The sequence below is a fragment of the Rousettus aegyptiacus genome, unplaced genomic scaffold (assembly GCF_014176215.1).
Source record: "Rousettus aegyptiacus isolate mRouAeg1 unplaced genomic scaffold, mRouAeg1.p scaffold_m13_p_6, whole genome shotgun sequence".
Taxonomy (NCBI): domain Eukaryota; kingdom Metazoa; phylum Chordata; class Mammalia; order Chiroptera; family Pteropodidae; genus Rousettus; species Rousettus aegyptiacus.
The window spans coordinates 29,602,704-29,627,508 of NW_023416309.1; the positions used below are offsets into that span (position 1 = coordinate 29,602,704).

The following is a 24,805-nucleotide window of genomic DNA, read 5'->3' on the forward strand; positions in this document are numbered from 1 at the left end:
TATAATTGTTTTTAAAAGCTCAAGTTTGCAGTTTTCCCTGAAAATCAGGTAAATAGGTTGTTTCCACTGTTCTCTCTGCCCCCTACCTCTCATCCCAACAAAGATGTGGGAACTGAGAGAATTTTTCACAAAGGTAAGCAAAGAAAATAAAGTCCAAGTATACACTAAAAGTAATAAGCTTACAAATTTAAGGTATAGTGGATAAAAAGGATAAAGAAAGGACATTTCAGAAGACATATTAAGGAATATAAATATAACCGTAAATTATGATCAAGAATTTTTATGTTTTTTAGGATGATCTGTAAGAAATGGGTAGTATTTTCTTTGACTTCTTCTCAGACTGTTTTGAAACTTAAACAGTCTCATCTACTCATTAGAAGTGACAGGTTAGTTAGTCTCTTTAGTCTTTAAATTCTTCATTGGTATAAAAAATATACTAGCATAAAATAATAATATCTTATACAGGTACTATAGGGATTATATAATAATAAAAAGTACTGAACATAGTGCCTAACACAGAGGAGTGCTTGATAAATACTGGGGTACTGAGTGATTCTTGAGCCTTCTCTTCATCTTTGTCTTAATTTGGTATCAAATATTTAAGCTATGTAACAGATAAATTTCACTTAGGTTACTTCATTATAGTACATATTAAATACATATTAGTAAATGCAGTAAATCAAACATCTATTGTGCAAGGACCACAAATGTGGAACCACTGTGAGAAATCCTAAATAATTTCTATTTATTTTAATTTCAGAATCAAAGAGATATTAAAGTTATTGTCTACGCAGTAAAGAAAATCTTCTTTGCTATAAACTTAACCTTGTTCAAATGAGCCAGAGACTATAATGAGAATTCTGGCTAAAAGCTAGAGGAAATACTCTGATGTAATCCTGTCCAGGTACCAGACACAGCAGCCTAACCAATTGTTTTTATTTGTACAGAAATCAAACTGACCAGTTGTGCAGGAGGAATACTTATGCTTTGATTATTCTTAGAAGAAAAATTTCCTGTGGCCATCACTCATAGTAGAGGAGTGGTATCGATCTATGAGCCTATATTCAGTTGAACAATAATAAATGGCATTAGAACTTCCGTTAATCATGAAAATGAGGAAGCAGCTATTGAATATTTTCAAATTCTTATCATTACAACCCTTCAGTTCATCATGTCCTGTTACTTTTCACCTGAAGTACTGCAACAGTCTACTAAGCATCATTCAATTTTATTCCCTATCCTCCCTCCATTCCATTCCTCCAACCATCATCATGCATGCAGTAATTTATTTGCCACAGTGCTTCCAGACAGCTCTTTTAATAAGAATCATATTCAACAAATGTCATTTTCTTATTTAAAATCCACTGATGTTAGGAGAAAAAGAAGTCTATAAGTCTAACATAATATAGCAGTGTTTTTAAAACTTTAGTATGATCAAAAGCACCTGGAAGGCTAGTTAAATTAGTTTCTGAATCAGTAGATCTGGGTAAGGTCTGAGAATTTGCATTCCTAATAAACTTCCAGGTACTGTTAATGTTACTAGTTGGGGAAACACACTTTGAGAACCAGTGATCTAGCAATTCATGCCTACCCCTGGCGCCTCATTGCTCAACATGTTGTCCTTCAAATCCTAAACTGTTATAGTTCCTAAAATCACCTGTTCTTTCTTGCCTGTGTGTCTCTGCACCTGTTAATTTCTCTACCTGGCATGCCTATCCCCTCTGCCTGCAGGTTAATTGCCACCATACCCCCTTCTGTGTTTCTCTGATAGCATGCATTTCTTTCTCTCTGTTGTGCCTTTATCCCATTGTGCTGTAATTGTTGTATTATTTACACTCTGTGGTGAGGTCCTTGAAGGCCAGTTGTCTCTTATCTTTGTGTACTCAGTGCCTAGCAAAATGCCTGACACAGGGTAGGAAGGCATTTAAAAACCATTTTTTTTTTTTTTTTGTCAGTGAATGTTGGGAACTGTGTATCAGGTATGATGGCTCTAATACCTGATAACTTGGCAATGAATTATTTATTTATTTTTATTCTACTTCCCTTCTGTGATTAGTGGGAACCCCCTAGAAAAAAAGAGCCCATATGCTTGCTGTGAGGGATAGAAATAAAAAGACTGCTTCCCACTTCTGACATATTAGAGAGCCTGAAGAGAATGAGTGGCTGACAAAAAGAATGAAGCCTGAAACTCGGATAACCAGAGAAAAGGTAAACATAGGAAGTCAGTTGAAGTCTAAGCTATAGAAAGCCTTGTGTGGGGGCCCCAGGCAAATTTTTAATTCTCTTGTTTATCAAGATGATATTTATGTGTTTAAATTTTTAATGCCACATAGCTTTCATCAAATCACACAGTTAGTATTGGATAGAAGATTCAAAGATTAAAATCCTCTCTAAACACATCAAGACAAGATTATATTTCAACTCTAAGTGAAAGTCTGCACAAACAGCATCTAGCAGTAAAAAAAAAAAAAAAAAAGATGTCAAAGTCTACTGATAGCTGGCTTACAGTGCTGTCATCAACCAAATAAAATACTTCCACTCCAATTATATTCAGAGAGAAAATGTAATTCATAAAATGTAATGAGTTTTTCACACTTCCAATGCTAAGAACTTTTTATTAAAATGTCTTTCTACTGTTTCTATTGATTTAGTTTATACCTAAAAGCTCTTAAAGGACAATAGAGATTAAACCTGGTAGTCCACTTAAAAATATACAATGACCAGGAGGTCATTTCATAAACTACATAAATGCTAACCAATGCACTGTATACCTGAAACTCATAATGAAACAAAATGAATGCTAAAAAATTATAATAATCATACGATGACCAAAATACATCTAGAGAACTGTCATGTTAAAATGTTATACGCAAAGCTCGACCACCATATATTAAAGAAGGATCATCATTATAAGAATCGTTTTTTAGAAAATCATGCAACTGCTGTCAATATTTTATACAATTAGGCTAGGCTGGGCCTGCAGCTTGCAGGTCATTAAGTCAACCAGAGCTGATTGGTATTTATCATACATGTTGAGAAAGATTCAAATTAGATGGTGAGAATTTGCCCAATGACTCCATTGATTATAATGTTTTTATTTTAATTTCACAACACAATTGCTCAATAAATGGTAGTTGAAGTAAAAGGAGAGCTGTTTGTCAATTTTTATAATTGTATTAACATGGAAGAGATGCTCAGCTATTTATGATTCATTCTCTCTCTGCAGTCCCCAATATTAGAAATGGGAATAAGTCAAATAATTGGAATACTTTTTTATCATAGGATATTCATGATAACTGCCGTAACATGATTTCTAATTTCTTTCCAATTACATTTCTTTTATTTGGCAGTGAAATCCTCTCAGAAATTATATAACAATAAGTCATGAGCTCTATTTTCCAGGTAGTTTTTTGCCTTAGTTTTTTCTTATTTGTGAGATAAACTCCTTAAGATTATCCTAATATTTGTATGAATCATTTTCAGTTAAGTCTGGTTCTCCCTTCACTTTTTCTGTATTCTATCCACTTGAAGCAAGTCATTAAGTCCAGCCTATACTCAAGGGGGTGAACATCAGGAGTGAGGGGTCTTCAGGAGACACCCTGACCTCAACCATCACAACTTCCTATTCATTTTTCATATGTCTATGACTCCTAGTAAGTCCTACTTTATGTTATACATTAATGTTTATTTGATTTGACTCAGGGGTTTATGCTTATAAAATACAAATCTATATTTCAAGATGTTTCTATATTAATAAATATAAAATATCAAAAATATCCCTCTTTCCCTGGGAAAAACTCCCAAACTTAAAATTTACTGATAAATTATGATTTTTCTCTAATAGAAAGATGTCTGATGAAAATTCATAATTTTAAAATGTATTCTCACTTAAAAAATTGCAGTTACAGGGGTTTAGAACTTTTAAGCTTTAGTTCAAATTTCAAATATTCTAAGACTTTTAAAAAATAATTTGAACAAGAGTTACTGGCTTGGCAGTATTTGTAAAGTTTGCATACTTTTAGCTTTATACTTTGCTTTTCCCTTTTCAACCTATTAAACCAAGTAATTGAGGCATGTACTCCCTGCACCTAGCGAATGCTCTTTAATGTCCCCTCAAGATCTAATCATGCTATTTAACAAATGTTGAGAAGAGTTACAAGCCTTATGGTGACCTAAATATTAATTAGAATTTGAAGACAGATCACCCCTTGAAGAACAATATTCTGCAGAAATATAACCACTTTGTCAAAGAATTTAATAATTATAGAATGACAAAATAGTGAGTACTGTTAAATTGAGTTAAAGGATTTAGAAAGTGAAATCTTTTTGGTAAAGAAGCATGAAATTGTTTCCAGCCAATGTGCCTTAAATTGTTGATGATGTCCAAGTATTCTAAGTAAACTTAGCAGATCCTTAATTGGCATTGACTTGAAAACTTAAAGCTTAGCTAGTCCTAAAAAGAAAAGCTGAAACAGTATAAGATGGATCACTTTTTCTCCAGAAAGATATTTCGGTTTTGAGATTACTCGAAAACATAGAGGGCTATTCACAGGCAATTCAAAGGCAAAAATAAAAAATTAAAAAAAAGTAAGTGCCACCTTCCAGTTAAACCTCTGGCAAAACTGAGTGTATTTTTAAATGACGTGCTTAAGAATTAAAAACAAAGGGAGGCACTTTGGAGACAGGTTCAAGATACAGAAGGACTAGGCTGATAATGAAGGTAACTGACAATATGTAAAATGAAGAGATAAAAAGAGACTTCCTGTTCTCGTGAGAATTGCTGCCTATAGGGAGCTGGTTGGGAGAGCTGGTCTGTCTTGCAGTACATTAACAGGTGTGAATAGCTACTACCAACATAAGTTGTCACTGTTAGCAAGCTGTTATGAAACACTATAGCCTATTTAAGATGTAACATGATACTAACAGTGCCTACTTTTTAAGGAGTAAGAAAGTGTGCACATAAGTTTAAATCAGTCCTGAAAGTAAGAAAAAGCATCCCCATGCCCTTTTCCTTTCCAAAGAAGCCCTTTTCCTGCTCGCCTAATGTACAAACAATAATAACAAAAGCAAACAATGTAACTTAACATGCCTTGATATTTATTTAGTGACAATACAAAATTTTAGAAGAGCCTTGCAGGTAAATGCTTAGCAATCTTGCCTCACTTGAACAACACCTTCAATCACTTTTTATTATACAAGGGGATTTGTATTGGGCTGTCATTTTTATAATATAATTTTCTTATTGTTTATTTAAGAATCCATACACTGACTGACGGTTGTGAAACTAAGCTATGAAGCAATCTAATTAACTTCCAAGATCTGGTACACAGGCGCTTACTGCAAATGAGTTCTGTCTAACCATCTTCAGGGGGAGATTTGTTATTCAAAACAAGAAAATCCTCAAGGCAGGAGCCTTGTTGTCCACTAATCCTGTGAATAATTCTAAGTAGTTTACTTCGAGTAATTGCAATCCCAAAGGAAATGTGGCAGATGTTTATCAATGCAACTATGGCCAATCAAAATATAGAGAATAACCAGGACACTATTTTCCCTTTAATAATAACAACGGTAAACCTAACATCTATTAAAGTGACTAATAATATGGCTAAAAAGTTACATCAATATTAGGAAGTCAATTTCACAATAAACCTTGAATGAAAGGCACATATTAGATTTTCTATTTGTCTAAGAAAACTATTGTCCCTGTTCATTAATAATATGGAACACCATTAAGCTCAACTTCCCTAATATCCAATGCTTCCGATTTTGCATCCACCTACTTAAGATTATCAGTACATATTCCTCTTTGCTAAAAAATACCAATTATCTCTATTCTTAAAAGAAACAATATGTCTGCTCCAGCTAGGGGATTTTAAAATAAGAGAACAATAACAACATCAAAGTAAAAAAAATAAATTAATTAATTAAAAAATAAAAAAACAGACATCACAATTCAGATTTGAAAAGTATTATTTTGTTTAGTTGAGTTAGGGGACATAAATTAATAGGGTCTCCTGGAGTGCTTTCATAGAGGAATTCTGTGTTAAGCAGTGAGTCTCACATGGGGGTTTATAGCTAGTAGGTGCTCAATAAAAATTTGAATGAAATAAAATATGCATTAAAATATCAATTAAATACATGATTCTATTTGAGAGTCTAGAGAAGTAGATAGGTAAAGACAATAATCACTTTTATATGCAGAGACTGCAAATAAAGCTTGGGAAAAAGTGTACTGGGTTGGCAATTGCTATTTCCCATAAAAAGAAAATTCAACAAGGCAAGTTCAGGTTGAAACCATATTACCAAATTCAGTTTCATGCCATGGCCCACATCAAGTAAAGGTTTTATATCATTAGCGAGTTCAGTCAGCTCATCCATCAGAATTACTCCGACCTTATCATTTCATGCATCAACAATATTTTCAGAGTCACAAGTAGAACAAAATGAAAACAAAGCTTAGAAATGTAATTATTTTACAGCTACTCCTCTATTATTTTCATGGGTCAAAGAAAAGTCTTGCTCATAAATTTGCTTAAATTATTAATTCTCCAAATTAGCTAAGTATCAAGATGAGGAAGGGAAACCTTAAAAATGTTGTTAAAATATAAGTGTATAAATGAAAATGTTATCATGGTATCTGCAAATATTTCCTTTGGATTGTTTAAGACACTGCAAAGAGTATTACATAGCCTTAAGAAGTAGTAATAAATAGTCCAAATACATTATCATTAACAAATCATTATGGTTTAGATTGCAGGAATGCTTCTATGACAGTATTTTAGTTACTAAGACACCAGCATCCTTGAAGGCTATCACAAATTAAATTCTTCATTCTGCAAGTACCTTCTCCAAACTCCAGACAGCTCAACACAAGTTTCCCAAGAAATGTGAAAAAATACGAAAAGTGGAAATGTGGAAAAAGTAAATTAAGACATAGTCTAGACTTATAAAGACTGACAACTTAGTGAAGGCGATATAACCACCATTCAAAAAGATGCAAACAATGAAGGGATTAGAATAAAGATGAAAATTAAGTAGAACCTTTAAAAGCAGTTAAGAGTTTATTAGGCAGAAATTAAATAGACAGTTTTTCTAAACGGAAAGGATACTCTACACAAAAGTACCAAAACAGAAGAGCTTCAGGGAACCTTAGGAATATATTGCTCAAGTTATGGGATAATGAAGGTGCTTATCCTGGCACAGAAAGCCATCAAAAAAAAATTTATTGATTTCATATTTTCAGCTGTCACAATACTATGTACTTGACATATATTATCTCATTTAAACCTCACCACAACCCATGAAATATACCCTATTGTCCCGATTCTACAAATAAGGAAACTGAAGCTTAGAGATGTTAAGCAACTTGCTAAGACCCAAAGTCAGCATTCAACTCACTTGGGCTCAACCAAAGGCCTCACTCCTACCACCATGCAACCTTGCCTAGGGGAGACGTGGGAGATTGAAGCCACAGCTTGGGGAGCTCTATAGATTATACTGGGAGTCAAAGTGAGCTAGAAAACCAGATACTTCTTTCAGAAAGGTTAGAAAGGAACAGAATTAACATGGTAACCAGATCCAGGGTAGATACGAAGGGAAAGAGGCTAGAGGACACTGTTACCCAACACGGGAGAGGGAACATCCTAATGCAGATGAGCCAGAGCGGCGGCAGACTGGATAAGGAGGGGTGGTGAGACGCATGAACGCAAAACGCTGCTATTCATTTAGGAGCTTCCGATTCTCCTTTTTCAGAGTGTGCACCCCTTTTTTCTGTCCCTTTTATCTACCTTATTCTCTGTAAAAAGTCAAAGTGAAAACATTTATTAAGTATCTGTTCGATATTGCAAATTGTTTATTTAATTCTATAGTGTTTCAATTTTAGAAATTTAGATTCAACTAAGTTAAATAACTTGCTTAGGGTAAATACCCAAGCAATAGAGCTGTCTTTCAGACTTGGCTCTAAAATCCATGGCTCTTGCCACCCTGCCACAGTTTGCCGAGATGAATGGAGTTTGCACTGGAAGAACCAGGGATAGGGGGAGGTTGAAAGGAGAGGTGGGAAATTATTCCAGTTCCTTCTGTCAGCTTCTATCATGCCTATGTCTAAGTTTCTGAAGATATTTCAAAATTCTTTAAAATAGTATTTTTAAAGTACAGTCAGAATAGGAAAACTAATTTCTCCTCCAAGTTACACAATAAAATTATTGCAGATGAACTCAAAATGTTTTATTTTTTCATGATTTATACACTTTTTTTTTTTTAACTCTAAAAATGGTCTTTTAAATACTGGCAAGCTTCTGTGATTCAAATGAGCATAATGGTATATTCACAATTTGCTTAGATACTTGAAAATCATTTCAAGGTTTCATTAAAATACTAAGTAGAAATTATTAGCACTAATAGAAAAAGTCTTTAATTACTAGTGACCAAAGTTACTATGATTTCTAAGAGGAATAAAAATAGCTGCTGATGAAACTACATCAATAATGATTTACTTAGGATTTAAAATTTCAAGTAAATCCATAATTAATAAGAAATTTTCTAATTAATGTACATTTAAAATAATGTATTCCATTCGACCAAAAATTCTGAATAGTAAAAAAGCATTATACTATACTCATATTCAAGGTTATGTTTTTCTTTCTCTCAATACCATCCTTTTAGATCAATTTTTTTAAAAAGTAAATTAATTTTACTCTGTATGAGTTTTATTAAATGGCATATGTACTAGATATTATATATATGCTTCTTGGTTTTCTCTATTTATAAATGCATCCACATGCTTGGACACTAGGTGTCCAATCCTTTTTTCTCCAATCCCTCATATACCTACCAAAGCACTGGAGAAACAATGTTCAGAATATTTTCCTCATTTTTTTAGAACTCTTTTCAACATTTAGGTACACTCAGGTTTTGGCCTCCATTAGAAATAACCAAATCAAATGCTTTAAATAAAAAAATATAATTTTTCTCAATAAAAATTTGCTTTTATGTTTATGTTTCTTAATAAATCTTCTGAAATCTATCTTTTCTTTATCCTTTTTGACAAGGCTTCAAAATCTAGGGTTATAGTAGCTATTCAGTTAGAAAATTTTAGGAACTAAAATACAAGTCTTTTTACATTATCGATAACCACTATTAATACCTTCCTGTCAATAATCTTTGTGCTCTAAATGCTTTATTGTAAAAAAGAAAATATATTTTATGGGCTTCTATACACCATAAGACCAAGGTCCCTGTTTATAGCTATTCGATCATGCTTAAATTCAAAAAACTCTTAGTCGCTGGCCTTTTATAAATTACTAGGATATCATTGGTTCATAAAATCATATAGGTTTCAAGTGTACAATTCAATAATATGTCAAATGTATATTGTATTGTGTGTTACCACCCAAAGTTAAATTTCCTTCTGTTATCATATGACAGACACACTGCTGGCTTTCTAATCAACATTTTCTTATAGATCCCAAGGAGGTGATCTTAACTGTAATACCGTCATTCAATTTCAAACATAAATGTTTAAAGAACTACAAAAGCAGTATGGAGAATATGTTAAAGATGAATTTTCAACTACAAGCCCAAATTATAAGCCTAATAGGAATAAGCTATACTTTTGAAGGGCCTAAGTGGATGGATACTTCTTACTGATAAAAAATGGTAGAGTTCCTAAATGGTTATGGAATGACTTGCTTCAGACGAAGAACACTTTTTGAAAAGAAGGATTATATCAGAAAGCAGCTTACCTGTATTGTGTCTTATCAGTTTATGAACTTTGTCTTAAAATTTGAAAACTTTCCTGAGAGGTTTACTACGTGGACTAACACATTTTTCTAAACATGAATAAAAATTGAGAATCAGTTTATAAGAAAAGTGGTTCAGCTTTTCATGTCCAGATGCTATAAATGTATATGTTTTGATAACTCTTCTGGAAAAGGAATTTAGTACCTACTTAACTAATGCTATGAAATGTTAATGCCATGGCTGTAAAAAAGTCAAGCTGGCCAACATTTAATTTTTTAAAATGATTCTGCTGAGCAATTTAAATCAATCAACATAATTACTCTACAAATTTTAAGCTACCAGTGACTCAATGAAATAAACTTCTAAGTCCTAAAACTAAATATTAGAATGTCATTATAAATATTTGGAAAAACCTAAAATTCATATGCTGTGAATCTGTGCCAAGTCAACCACTAGATAAGCATTACTCTTGAACGTATCAGTAGAAAGACACTAATTCTCTCATCACTACTTGCTATTCCAATTTAATCAGCCCTGTTAACAAAGGGCATGTGGAACAGTTTCTAATTCAAAGTATTCATAAAACATGAATACAAAGTATTAATATTCAAGTTCAAGTTCTTAAGTTGCATGGACCAAGGAGAATATGCACATGAAGAGCAGAAAAGAAACTATTTTTTGATAGAAAAAAATGAACAGAAAAAAAAGACAAGGAGGAGAAAAAAAAGACACAATGATGTTACCAATAAAGTGAAAAATTCAAAAAGATAAAAAAAACTAACTCCTTGACTTACATACAATAAAATCCTAAGAGCAACAGAAACACAAACCAACTACAAACAAATGATTAACATTCAAGACCTTACTGGGGACTGTCAAGGAGAGAGGTAGTTTATCAAACAAAATGTGTGAATTTAAGAGTTTGGTTAAGCCCTCTAAAGTTCATTTGCCTCACCTGTGCAATAGTGTTATTACTGATACCTATGTGAAGGTTAGGGTTACTACACATAGGCAAATATTAGTACATAAAGGTAGTTTATAAAGTTCTGTTGTTTGCCAGGTGGGAAGGTGGATTGTGATTGCTGGGTAAAAAAAAAATATATGAAAGGATTAAGAAATACAAATTGCCAGTTACAAAATAGTAATGGAGATGTTAAATACAGCATAGGGAATATAGTCAATAATACTGTAATAACTAGGTATGGTATCAGATGGATAATAGACTTATTGGGGTGATCAATTTGTAAATTATACAACTATCTAACCACTATGCTGTATACCTAAAACTAATATAATATTAAACTAATATAATTTTCAACTGTAATTGAAAATTTTTAATTAAAAAAATTTAAAAGAAAAGAATTACTAATACTTAGGTACTCAAAGTAACCTTGGGTTCAACTAGAGCACTGCTTTTCAAACCACGTTACCTAATCTGAACTAAAAAACACCACAGAAGAACTTAACCCAGAGGGAGGAGTGAGAAGGAATGAAGAGCAAGGAAATGCAGGGCCACTGGTTGGGGTTTCTGGAGGCTGCTCCCCCACTACACTCTGTAATCAGAAAAATCTGTTCCTATAAATTTCATACACAAAAGTACTCCATGAGATTTTTCTTTAGAAACAAAAAGAATTCAATTATAAAGTTTGAACAATTCTGTTTGATCCCACTTAGAAAACTACAGACAACAATGCTTTCAAGTCAATAAAGTTGCTCTATTAAATGGAGGAATTATGAGGACATAAAGTGTAAATTATTATTAGTAAGACAGACTGTCCTTTAGAGAAAACAAGTAGTAAAGAACAGTTAACCACGGAAGGTACTGTTCAGCTTCCTGAGCCCATGTCACTTCTTGACCCTTTTCTCCCTGCCTCTTTGAGAAGTCCTTGCTGATTTGCTATGATTTGTATCATAGTCACTATAAAAATTTAATTCTTTAAGACCCCTGCAGAAATTAGCTGGCTCACTTTCTTCAACACTCCAGGCCTCAGACCATTACATATCTCAATTCCAAGGAACTCCCTCGTTTTTTTCTCAATAACTGTGATACATGGATGTCTTTTAGTCTTCTAATTATAGATGCTAAGAAATATGCAATCCACCTGGATCATCACTATGAATTAAATCTATGAGCATCTACCAGCTTTAAGGACCTTTACTATTATTGATCCAATGGATTTAACTCATTGGTGAAAAAATTCCAGCCATTTGGACATTTCTAAGTCAATTGTTCTCTTAAAAATGTCCATCCACATTTGTTTTCATCTAGTTCAAACTTCATTCATGACTATGAAAATGAACAAGAATCGAACAAAACCTCTTTCTGCCTTCCTACCAATATCTTAGCCATCAACTTCAATAAATCTAAAAGTTATTCTTGTTAACAACACGACCCAGCAATCCATGATTTTTTAATTTTTTACTTCCCCCTCAACCTGCTCCTCTTTTGATTTTATTTCTCCCTAATCCCCAAAAGAATATGTTAATAATCTATACAATGCTGGTACTCTTCCACAAATGCTGTTTCACTTCTTAAAAGAAAAATGCATCTTTTCTTTAATAGCTCTGCTCAATGGCAGCAAAATAACAAGGAAAAAAACTACAATGACACCAAGAGTAATGCTAACTATACTGTTTATGATTTTTAAATATTTCAATATATTCAATGAAATTCAGTGTGTGGGAGAGTGTATCACGTGAAGGTTAATACAAATGAAGTGAGGGTAAGATGTAGATCCTTGGTTCTCAACTTAAGATGGATTAGAATCACTTGGAGAGTTCCCCACCCCCCAAGATTGCTGTGGCATACCTCTAAAATTTCTGAATCAATAGATATAGGATGCCAGAGATTTTGCATTTCTAACAAGTGCCTAGGTGATGCTGTTGCTGCTGTTCCAGGAACCACCACTTTAATACATATTGTAGTAAACATTTGAAGTTCTTAAATCCATATTTTAGGTGTGAGTAGTAGGCATATATGGACTTTATTCAGGAGTCTACACACCTGGGGGAAGGAGAGGAGGGATGCTGTGAGCAGGTGCTTCAAGTACTGCTGCATAAATTTGCATCAGAGGGTTTGTAAATGAACTAGCACAAGACTTCACAATCTTAGCCTCCATTTTCTCATCTGGAAAATCAAGAGCAACATCTTTCTCACCTACTAGACTGGGGTATATTGAGGATTACTGAATAATGCATGAATGACAGGTTGTAAATTATAAAGCATTGTTATCATGATTACTTAGAAATTTATCCAGTCAACAAAGGACATCCCATAAGAATGGGCTTCTCAGATTTACCAATGAATTGCTACAATTATATTTCCTCCAGTCTAAGGAAATTCAAGATGAAAACAAAGGCAAATACACTTTTCATGGCTCCATTTTTTAAAGTTTACTTTAATATATTTGTTGTGTAATAAAAAATAAAAACACTTTTAAATTTCCTTCCTTATTCTTCAATGTTTTTGAATTGCTGTTTAAATTTTTATAATCCTTAAAGAAATTCACTAATAGATTTTATGAAAGTGATTTAGCAATTTCTAAAATGTTGAACCATAAAATTTCATTGTATGAAACGCTCATGTGTTTCAATGCGCTGCAAAAACTATGATCCTGCTGTTGGTTCTGATTGCTTACGCGTCTCCAAGACTTCAAGCTTATGACCCTTTCTTCCTCGTGTTGCAGGATTCGTTCTTTTGTAACAGACATACTTAATGTGGATTCATGTGTTACAATTAAAAATATTTTTTTTTAATATAAAATGCCATGTAACTTTGTGAAAATAGTGTCCTTTGGCAAATTTTGACTGCAGACACAATTTAAAAGCTAGCAAAGACATCAGCATAGCATAGTCGTGTCAAGCTCATGGCCCATCCTCTATCTAGCTAAGTGATATGGGACCGGTCACTCACCTACTCTAGGTCTCGGTTACTTCAGCAGTAAAATGGAGTAACTATAACCTATTCAAAAGCTCTGAACATAGTCTTCAAATGTTATGTTCTTATAATTATTACTTCTGAGTATCAATTAGGAATCCATCACAATTTATAAGCAGAAAAGTTTCCTTTAAAAAAAAGATAATTACAGAATATACAGTTTTGGCCTATGTAACTGCTCTATTTTTTATTCTTTCTATTGGCTAATACTCAAATTATCTCTTTGCAAATTACAAAATAAAGGTTCAATATATCAAACCTGATACAAGCTTACTTTGTGTGGGAGCTTTTTATAATGCAAGTCTTTGTGGAAAAATTACTAATTCTGCAGAATAAAAAAAAAAACTGCTAAAATATTAGCCTATTAAATTATCCCTGATCCTTAAAAATATAGTACTCCATCAGTTAAAGCCTGACTGTTCTCTAGATGTTAGAACACCCAAGGTACTCAATAATTGAGTAATTAAAGGATGGAAGAAGTAATTTATGTAACTTTAAGAAGGAGTTAAGTGTTATTGCCTTCTCTCCACTGTGAGAGGGTTTTGATTGTTTCCATTTTGCCCTAAAAGCATTACAACCTATACCTGTCTGTCAGACCTATTTGATATTGGACTAAAAAAATTTTTTGGAAGTAAATATAAATCATAAATAAATTCTAACTAAGAGTTCCCATCAAAACTAGAAAAAAAAAACTTTAACATATAAAATAAATTAGTTTAATAACTGTTTTCTTCTTCGAAATTTAATTCACAACAATAAAGGAAAGAGATTAAAAAAAGTTTATCCATTTGTTCATGTTAATCTGTTATGTGACAATGCTGGTACCTAGTGAATTGAATCCTTTATTAAAAAAATGTATTTCTCAGGGATTACATAATTGGATTTATGTACTAATTTCGCAGTATTCTTTAATAAACAAATGTGATAAAAAATTTTCTAAGAAGAATATTGTCTAATTATCTCACTAAACAAGTGTACCTACTTCCCCAAGATGCTGCCAGAACACAGTTTGCTTAATTGTCCAGGATGATAACAATTCTTGGGAAGTTCTGGACTTTTTCTTCTGTATGTAATCAGTCATGTTTTTAGTCCTTATCCTAAATTTACTTTGTGTTTTCTCTTTTTCTTTCAGGATTCTTAGTAGAAAGTATGCAATAGACTGGGAGAAAGCATTCATTCTTTTAATTTGCCTCGGAAGGCAGGACAGAGACTGCCTCATTAGCATAGTTATCTCCTCTGTTTTTGTTCTGTGGCACAGGGAGCAAGACAGTCTGTTGTTGCTCTTGCTCATTAAAACTCTAGGTGATAACTGCATATATAACAGTTGTTTGTACTGACAGACAACGTAGCCTCATTTTCACATAGCTTTATCAGAAAAATAATGCTTAATGGAACTCAATATTTCCTAAAAAGCATCTAATTGCTTACTTCTTGATTCAGTCATCTTCAGGACTTTTGAAGGTTTACAGCCACTATAAGAACTTCATCTATTATCTTTTCATTAACAAAAAAATTGGCATTCATTTTTTAAAGGTTTTTTTTCAAAATTATTATTTTATATTAGTTTCAGGTTTATAGTACAATGACTAACATTGATATGTTATGAAGTGGCATTCGTTTCTTTTATTCCTTTACTAATAAAAAGCACTGTGTGTTGACTTTATAGGTACAGATATTACATTTATATTATATAGAGGTATTTGAGCAAGAAATTTTAGTCAAATCTCAATTTTTCCCATTTATCTTTTTAGGTTTTGGCAGTTGGTAAATTTTTGAGCCAAGCTGAATAAAATAATGTTTAAAACGGAGCTTCAAGGAAATATATAAGCCATACCATTTCATGGACTAAAATTTATTTTAAAAACAAAAATAAATTGAAAAAATTAAAACCTTTTAACTTTCTTCTTAAAATGTCTATGGCACATTAAAATACTATAATTAGTCAACTTCCCTCTATGCAAATATCTTAGGAAAGCCTATCTATGGAAACTTGAAAGTATTCAAACTAAGTCAGAAAAATATTTTTACCAAATGTTATTAAAGTCAGATTTCTTGTAGGATATGTCGGCTTTTTTGTGTTAGTACTGAAGTATTTTAATAATTGGGATTTTAAAATACTTGCTATAAATAATCTAAGCAGAAATAATTATTCAGATATTTTTCCCAAGTCAATTCCCACCCACCATAGACAAACTTTTGCAGATACTTTCTATGGTGATCATCTTAACCTGGTATGGGGATAGTTTCCTACAAAGAAAGAGACCTTTTATTCTTTTTTTAAAAACTAAAGTCTATTTGAATGGGACTGTTAGAATAATATACTACCTAAGGTTTGGAGCACTGTGAGCTGGAAACTCAAAGTAAGAGGAAACGGCTTCAGTTTAGTATCTTCAGGCAAAAATGCCAATTTATGCACAAGTGAAGTTGTAGCAAAGAATCATGTGATTCAACCCTCCAAAAAAATTCTTATGTAGTTGTGAAAATTGGTTGTAGGAAACCAAGTTAAAACGAGACAATGGCGTAAATGTCCCTGCAAATTCACACGTAGGGTATGTGTCACTGAATCTCTCTCTCATTGTAAAACCAAATGTCTTTCCTTCTCTATTTTGAGGTTTCCAGTAATTTTGACTTTTCCATTTTTATGATTTTAAAGAATCTTAGGCACAGAAGCAAGGTAAGAGTCCCAGGGTGAGTGTAAATTGATATGGATTTAGCTGTGAGGGTAATGAAAGTGAAATCACAGCCAAGAGTGACACTTTCAGAAAACATGATAATGATATGCTTCCAGGTATGGGAATTGAGTAAGCAAAGGGTATTCAATGGATATAGTAGAAATTCCTATACCTTATGGGGTTTGCAAATGGATGGCAATACTCTGTTTTCTAGAGAATACTAAATTAGAAAAAATGTTAAATTGAAACAACATCAGAGACATTAATTGTTTGGTGTTGTGAAAATCTAATATAACAACTGATTTTTTTCCCTCCCTATGGCAGCTGGAGTGTTTGTGATTGGAAAGACACAATCAAAGTGGCCATTTTCATATCACAGTTAATAAAGAAAACCACGAATAACCTTAAGACATTTGTTAGATTATTATTTCCATTATCATGTTAATTTTATATATTTTTATATACTCATTCCTCAGGGAAAAATCTACGGTGTTTTATAAAGTACGATTAGACTATGAAAAAAGATCTGCATCATACCATGGATGTTTTCTTTACATATCACTATAAATACTAAGCTTCCATTAAAGAGAAAAGAAATCTTGCCATTTCTGAAAACACAGATGGACCTTAAGGGCAGTATGTTACATGAAATAAGTCTAGTAGAGATATGTGGTCTCGCTTAAATGTGGAATCTAAAAAAAAGAAAGTACTCAAACTCAGAGATACAGAGAACAGATTGGTAATTACCAGAGGTGGGGGTGAGTGGATGAAATAATTGAAGGGGATCAAAAGGTACAAACTTTCAGTTATAAAATAAATAAGTCCTTGGGATGTAATGTACAGTATGACAACTATAGTTAGTAGTACTCTATTGCATATTTGAAAATTGCTAAAAGAGTAGATGTTAAAAGTTCTCATCCTATGAAAAAAAATTTTGTAACTGTATGATGATGGATGTTAACTGGCCACAAATATAATGTTACATGTAACCTACATTGCAATAAAATGTTCTTTTTATATTCTAAGGTAAAGAAAACCCACAGGTATTAGGATCACATTTGTTAGCAGAGGAAGTCACTGGAATTTATTCATGGCCTGATATAATTTCAAAAAAGTGTCCTCTTGAACATAAAATGAATCATTTTCGTTGAAGAGCTCTTGAATGTCACCTAGGATTTAGTCATGATTACGAAACAAAAAAGCATTGAAATGCTAGACAGCTTTAAGTCTGGCCTAGGTAGAAAGAAAGAAGAAGGGAATCATTAACATTTTCAATCATGAAAGAAAGTGGGTGATGCTGGGTGAGAGGGACTCACAATCCCAGGTAAATGAGAGAAAAACAAACATGAATAAATAAGTTACTGAGTAGGAAAGGCAGTCTTCCAGGTTAAGACTATCACACTCAAGTGGACGAATCCGTTTTGAAAGTTAATCCAAATGGTCATCACTGGAAAAATGATAGTTAAGAAGAAATGGAAAAGAGTCGACACAAATTATGAATCCTGAGAAATAACTGGATCTAAAAGGCCAAATAAGGGCATTTTAAAATATCACATGTGAAGAGTATGAGAGAATTTACTGCGGTCATTAGGTAAAAGTAGCACTCATAGTTGAATCTAATCAGAATTATAAAGTGATCAGCCTGAGGGTATAATTTAATCATAAATTTCAAATGGTATTTAAGAACTACTGTCATAAGTACAATCTCCCTAGATAGTACAGAAGACAGGACAATAAAAATCCTGAACAATGCATAATCATTTTTCACACTTTATAGTTCTTACACAACATTCAAAAGGAACAGTTGTTAATAGATCTTATTCCTTACTCATACACAAAAACTCATCACCTATAAATACATGGATATATTTGCACACCATCAACTCTAGGTTCTTCTCAAAATATAACTTCCATATCTTAAGTAGGAACAAGATCACAAGAAATATTTCTGACTCTGTGTTAAAAAATACGCTCCATCAATCATTTCCATCAATGATGGATGTTTTGACTCCCCGAATAGTTAGAATTATAAATTGCTTTCAATACCCAGCTTCTTCTTGCTAAATCAGATACATTATGTCTATTGGAATTGACCAAACATGAGTACAATGGCGGCTAGTGCAGATTAACACCATTTTGAAGAAACTTAATAAGACAGTTGATTTTTATGAAGTAAAACAATCTTATAAAATTTTTTGCTGTAAAAATTATTTAAACACACTAGTCTATTTAAAATGTTTCTTTAATAATTCAGTATTTCAAAAGATTAAGCATTGTGTTTACCTTTATAATTAGCCAACTGTTGACCTTTCGAAATTTTGTAGTTTCAGTTATATTAAATGAGCTGTATGCAAGGTTGAAATATTTTTAAATTTTACATATTTTAAAACTTAAAGAAAGTACTAGAACCTAAGAAAGCCTGCTCAATCAAAATATTCTATTCTAGTTCTTTTTTGCCCTAAAGGGAATATATTTTTCATGAAAATGAGGCATGATAGTAACATCTGTTCACTTAATGAAGTCATGACTACTCTTCTTTCTAGTTAAGGCACTTTTCAAGTGAGTTAAAGTTCTGGCAGAATCTGTTATGGTTCATTGGGCTTCTTTATTCTTTGAGTCATGTAATTAAGTGATAACATGAAATAAAAACATGGTAGTTCCTATCAAACAAAGGAGTTCTATGCTTTCAGAGATCAAGAATCCATTTCCAACGAGGACTCATAAGGACCCCAACTACAACTGATGTCACAATGATTTCAATGAATTAGAAGGTGATTCACTAACAAGATATATAAAACTGTTTCTGGGGATCTAGCTACCCATGTATTCTTAAGTTCTGTACAACTCAAGTTTCAATGTAATATTGTCACAATTATTTCCATACTTCTGAGAGAAGACACTAACATAAAAATTGGTTATCTGGATATTACTAATTGATATTAACAATGTCATTTGCCAATGGCATTTTTTAAAAATGACATGACCTCATTAAAGTAACTTGTGACAGCAATCATCCACAGGATTACATATCAGAAGAGCTTTTCAGACATGAGATGCATCTCTGCCTAAAGATGCAATGGACCTTGCATTGTTGTCATTTGCATTCATTCAGCTGTGTTTGTTGTACACTCATCACATCCTGGAGTCAGGACAGATTATTTAAAACAAAAAAAAATTTCCCCTCTTAAGTATTGCAGCTGCTTATACCAAGCAATAAAAGTTGCTAGAGAAGTCATATATACACATACATGTAAAGTTAGGGAAACAAGCTGCTTTATTGCCCTGATTTAAAATAAGCTCAATCAGTAGAAAAGAAAAATGTTATAATATACAGCTTGATGAGCAGCTGAAGACAAGAATATACTCAGACACAGTTTTAGAATTCAGGATATATCTCACTTGATGTTTGAATGAGATGAAAAACATTTCTCCTCTTAAATTTTCTAAACCACTGAATGAACAAGTGAAATTTAAGCAGGGGATATAACCCGAAATACTAGATATGTAAAAATTTCTTAAATGTGATTCTGAAGTTTTAAAAGCAGAAAAAGAAAGGTCTTGTTCCTGTTTAATTCCAATTTATACTATTATATTATTTTATAAATCCTAATTTATAAGAATTCTAGGTTAAAAAGATACTTTTCATAAGTCAGCAATAAAATTTGTTATGCAAAACTGACTTTTAACCACCATCCTTTAGTAGGAAAACACATATATCAACTATATTGCAAAGCAAAAATTAAAATATAAATAAAATTATAAAGATTAAATCAAGAGTCATGTTTATGAACATCTCACAGATTTAGGGCAAAAAAAAAAAAAAAGACATTGAAGGTATCTGAAAAAATAAAAGTCTTACTCTTGACGGTCGCTGTCCGAGTACAATTGTAGAGAATGGCCAACTCCCCGAACACTTTCCCCGGACCCATGGTGCACAGCTTCACTCCTTCTTTAGTGACTTCAACCTTGCCATCTAAAAGGAAAGAAAGACACATTATTTTAATTCTCTCTCATGCTTCATTTTGTTTGTTGCATTTTCAATATGAGATGAGGAGTTCTAGGTTCATTTTTTAAAACACAAAGCAGTTACCAATGAAAACGATGTCATCATAAACATGAAATGTGAGATATGCAGTAAAACGTACAAATTAAGAAAATCATAACTTTTTAAAAATTAATTACTGATAAGATTTGAGATGAAAGACAATACTAGAAGACAAAGAAAAAGTATAAACATAAAATAATGCTAAATGTGATATTAAAAATCTATAGTGATTCCAATTTTCATGTCATTTTGACTCTGAAAGAAAAACTGAGTAAGTGGGTACATTTTTGACCGCACACTTTATATTTGAGAGTTCTAATTTGAGTAAGGCAGCTATTATGAAAGGGGAAATTACTTTGACCCTTGGGTATTATTTAATTATAGATTATAGTATCTTTTATTTTTAAACATCTTATCTGACTTTAGCAAGACTATTTTATCTGCTTCCCAGCCCTGCAACATTGACTATAAGGCAAAACAAACTAAGGATTGATGGAAAAGAAATAGACACAACAAACGTTTATGTTCCACAAAAGACCTGGAAAATGAAATGTTAAAGAAAGAGAAAGCTAAGGAAACACTGTACACTGAATGCACATTGTCACCTGCAAGTAAGGAAAATGCTATTTATGGGAGAAATGAAAAAAAAAATACATTCTTTAAAAAAGTCATAGCTAGCACACTAGTTCTATCACCTAACACAATGAGAAGAGAAAGAAAAAGGCACCACAATTTATTCTAAACTTAATCCTCCCCTTCTATTATTCCTCCAAGTTACTTATCCAGTATACAGAAGAAAAGCCTCATGCTTATTCTGAGTCAGTAGTGATTGAAAGGAACTACATGCTAGCAAGTAATTCCAAACTTCAAGCCTTCATGCATCAACTTCACAGTTGTTCCTTTATCTGTGTACTTCCTGTAATATTTAACTTTTTAGAGTTTTGACTTTAAATTCATTCCCTCCTTTTAAAAAGCAATCTAGTTTTATCTGAGCAATAATATTTGTAAAAACAGGGTTGGTGTGCTAATTTCTTTGTTCAAATACCTATTGGGATAAAAATATTAAATATTAAAAATTTTTAAAAAGTTTAATTCATGTACCAGTGATGCCAAGATCAACCCTACAGAGGATATTGTTCAACCTTGAAAGCCATTTCATCTAAATGGCATCAACAGAAAGAATTCTGCAGTAATTAGAATAAAATTCCATACAAAACCTCGCTACTCTTGAACTGTGTACATATATCCCTTCTACGTATAAAAAAAGTTATTCATGAACAAATTCAATAATTCAAAGGGTTTAGAAATACTTTCTTACGTAGGAACAGACAAATAGTCTATATTTTCATGCCTGACTTCTTGACTTCAGGAAAAAAAGTATTCTTTCTCTAGATAGGTATGTCAAAACGAGCCCATTAAACTAATATTTTCATAAGTTTCAGATACCTTTATGATATTTTCCCCCTTTATTTCAATAGCAAGCCTATTCGCTTAGAAATTTCATGGGTCACTCAAAAATGAGGGAGAGGCTCAAAATATAACATGGTTATGAAATTTATACATCATTTGAAATCAGATCAGGAATTGAGTTCTGGATTTTATCTATTCCTTCCTAACCTTGTGATCTTGGGCAAGTTGTTAATTTTTGTATGCCTCAATTTCTTCATTAATAAAATGGATAAGAGAAAAGCATCTATCTCAATGAGGGATTGATAAAGCAGGTGCAATACTTAGCACAGTGACCGGCATATAGCAATTGCTCAATGAATACTAGCTCTTATGATAGATATTATTATCATTTTATTTATCATTTAAAAGGAGGTAGGGTTTATTAGATTACACTAGTAAAGCACAATATTCCATCATCTATTACAGAAACCAAACAAGGTCCATGTAGGGGAGATTTTATATATATATATACACACACATATATATGTATATATATGTATATACATACATACACATATATATATATTTTTTCTTTTGATGAAGAAAGTATTTGTTTCAGATTCTCAGTCCATGTGGGAGTTGAGAAACTTTGGTGTCCAAATCAATATCACACCCAAGGAGGGAAACAGAATTTTAAGAAATCACACTGGTGTAACTGGTAGAATGCCCTATCTTTGTACTCCCCCACACTTGGCTATGGTTTGACCAACATTTGATGTAGTATTGCTTCTGCACCTATAGTCTTAGGGCAGAGGCTCCCAAGACTAACACTGTAATAACCTTCCAATGTATTACAAAGTTTCCTCGACTTAAAGTTCTCACTTCAATGATCTTAATAGAACTAAAAGCAAAATAAACAATGCCTAAGGAACTTTCATTAATAGATTTTGTACAAGTCTTCTTCTCTGATTTCTACAGTTAAAAGTTTTCAGTAGAAAGGGACCCATAGGAGTAAGACAATCACTAAGAATCCTGCTGGACAGTTTGAGATTTATGCCTTCTCAACAAATAGCCAGCCTAAATGAAGGGCAAGAAAGAATATCAGGACTCTTGTTTTCATTCAGTGATTTCTAAAAGGAAATCTGTGGACCTGCCTTATGAATACTAATTTATGAAATGCAGATACTTCCTCTCCTTTGGGAAGTTGTAAATGTCCCTGCAACACAATGACCATTCTACTGGGTCTTACTGCTTCTTACTTCCCTGATAAATCATGCTCGTATAACACTGATCTGTTTTAATTTATGAACAATTAATCTTGTAATTGATCATGTTTCTCTTTTTCATATGACCTCAAGAATGCTCATAGCCAGAACTGTATGACTCTATGGTTTGAAATTTATGCACAAGCTCACTTCTGGTTCTGACTTATTTTCATGACTTATATTTGCCTAGTTTTCTCATGTCTAACTCTTTTAAAAAATGTGGTTGAGAGGCTCACAGGATCTGTCCAAGTTGAGTCTGTATAGGGATAGAGCCGGTAACAGGCTGTGAATTCCAGGGGACAGACAGTGCTGCACAGTGAGCTTTCAAAAATATCAATTTGTGTGCTCTAAAAACATACTAAAGGAAATACCTGAAGATGATACGTTTTAAAAAACACTTGTTTCAAGGCTTCCAGTCAAGATGGTGGAGTAGGTAAACACTGTGTTTGCCCCCTCTTATGACCACCTTAAAATTATAACTTCAGAACAACCATCATTGAGAATCACCTGAAGTCTAGCTGAGCATAAATCCTATAACAAAGGATGCACAGCAGAAGCCACTGCGGGACTGGAAAGAGGGGATGAGATGGTGAATGGGCTGGTCCCTCACCCACATGTGGCAGTTGAAAATTGAGAGGGCTATCTTGGGTGCAGAGGTCTCCCCTGATGAGTGAGGGATTCCAGACGTACACAAGCCTCCCAAGCCCAGGATTTAATTGCTTAGAAGAGAAGTTCCTGTAACTTCTGAGTGTGAAAACAAGTGGAGATTGTAGTTGAGTGAGATGAAGAGGTGCTGGGAACCCTGGCCTTCCTCTTAAAGAGCCTTCACATAGACTTACAGGCTCACTGGCTCTGAGGTCCAGCACAGAGGCAGGAGCTCAAAAGTTAACAGAAACATACAGGGAGGAACTGAGCTATCTGGCTCAGAGCAAGGGCTGGAGGGGTAGCTTTCTCCTAGATGGAAGTGTTGGCAGAAGCCACCATTCCACTATTGAACCCACCTCTTACCCTATGTGCAGATGCAGCCAGACACCATATCTGAGTCTTCCTCAACCTGACTAACAATGTTCACCTCACTCTGGTGATTCCCTAAGACCCCGCCCCACACAATCTGCAGGCCTAACCAAGCCACTTCCAGTGGCTTTTCCCTAAAAATGGCCTGTCTTGGCTCATGTTGCATACTTTTCTAAGATCTCTTAAAGTTCACAGACACCAAACAAGGAACGTATGGTTTCAGTGTGCCTAGTACCTCTTACTGAATGGCCCCATGCCTAGACCTACTGACAGCTGGCTTTGGGTCACAAACAGCCTCTGTCAGGTACCTCCAATCTCAGCACAAGTGGCATCCATCTGAAAATCGTGCTGTAGTTTATATCAAGTGATCCCAGGAAGGGCACAGGCAGTGGGTGATCTTGACCTGCAACAGAGTCGCTCCCAAGAGGCCCCAGAACCAACACACCAGGTGGCCAGCTTCAGACCACACCAGAGCACCACCCAACCACTTTCACAAATGACACACCCAAAGGGTAGACTAAGTAGGCACCAGAGCTCCATTCAAATAAATTCTGTTTTTAGTGTCCACCCCTGCACACCAGCTTCTCCACTGTAACCACAGCCAGTCCTCACAACCAATCAGCCTGAGGATCAATCCCTACAAATGATTTACCAACAGCAACCAAGGCTCAAAAACAAGAGAACAACACACATAATGGACAGAAGGGAAACATCTGGAACACCCAATTCAGGTGACCAGGGA

General features: G+C 33.4%; 1 protein-coding gene across 2 annotated transcripts in view; it reads right to left on the reverse strand.

Annotated features, from left to right (window-relative positions):
* Positions 1 to 24,805, reverse strand: part of PRKG1 (protein kinase cGMP-dependent 1) — a 1,094,018-nt gene that overhangs the window by 666,308 nt on the left and 402,905 nt on the right. For both annotated transcript variants that reach the window (XM_016154345.2, XM_016154344.2), the window contains exon 3: positions 20,210 to 20,323. In XM_016154345.2, coding sequence (XP_016009831.1) covers positions 20,210 to 20,323 — 114 coding nt within the window. The remainder of the gene's footprint in view (positions 1 to 20,209; positions 20,324 to 24,805) is intronic.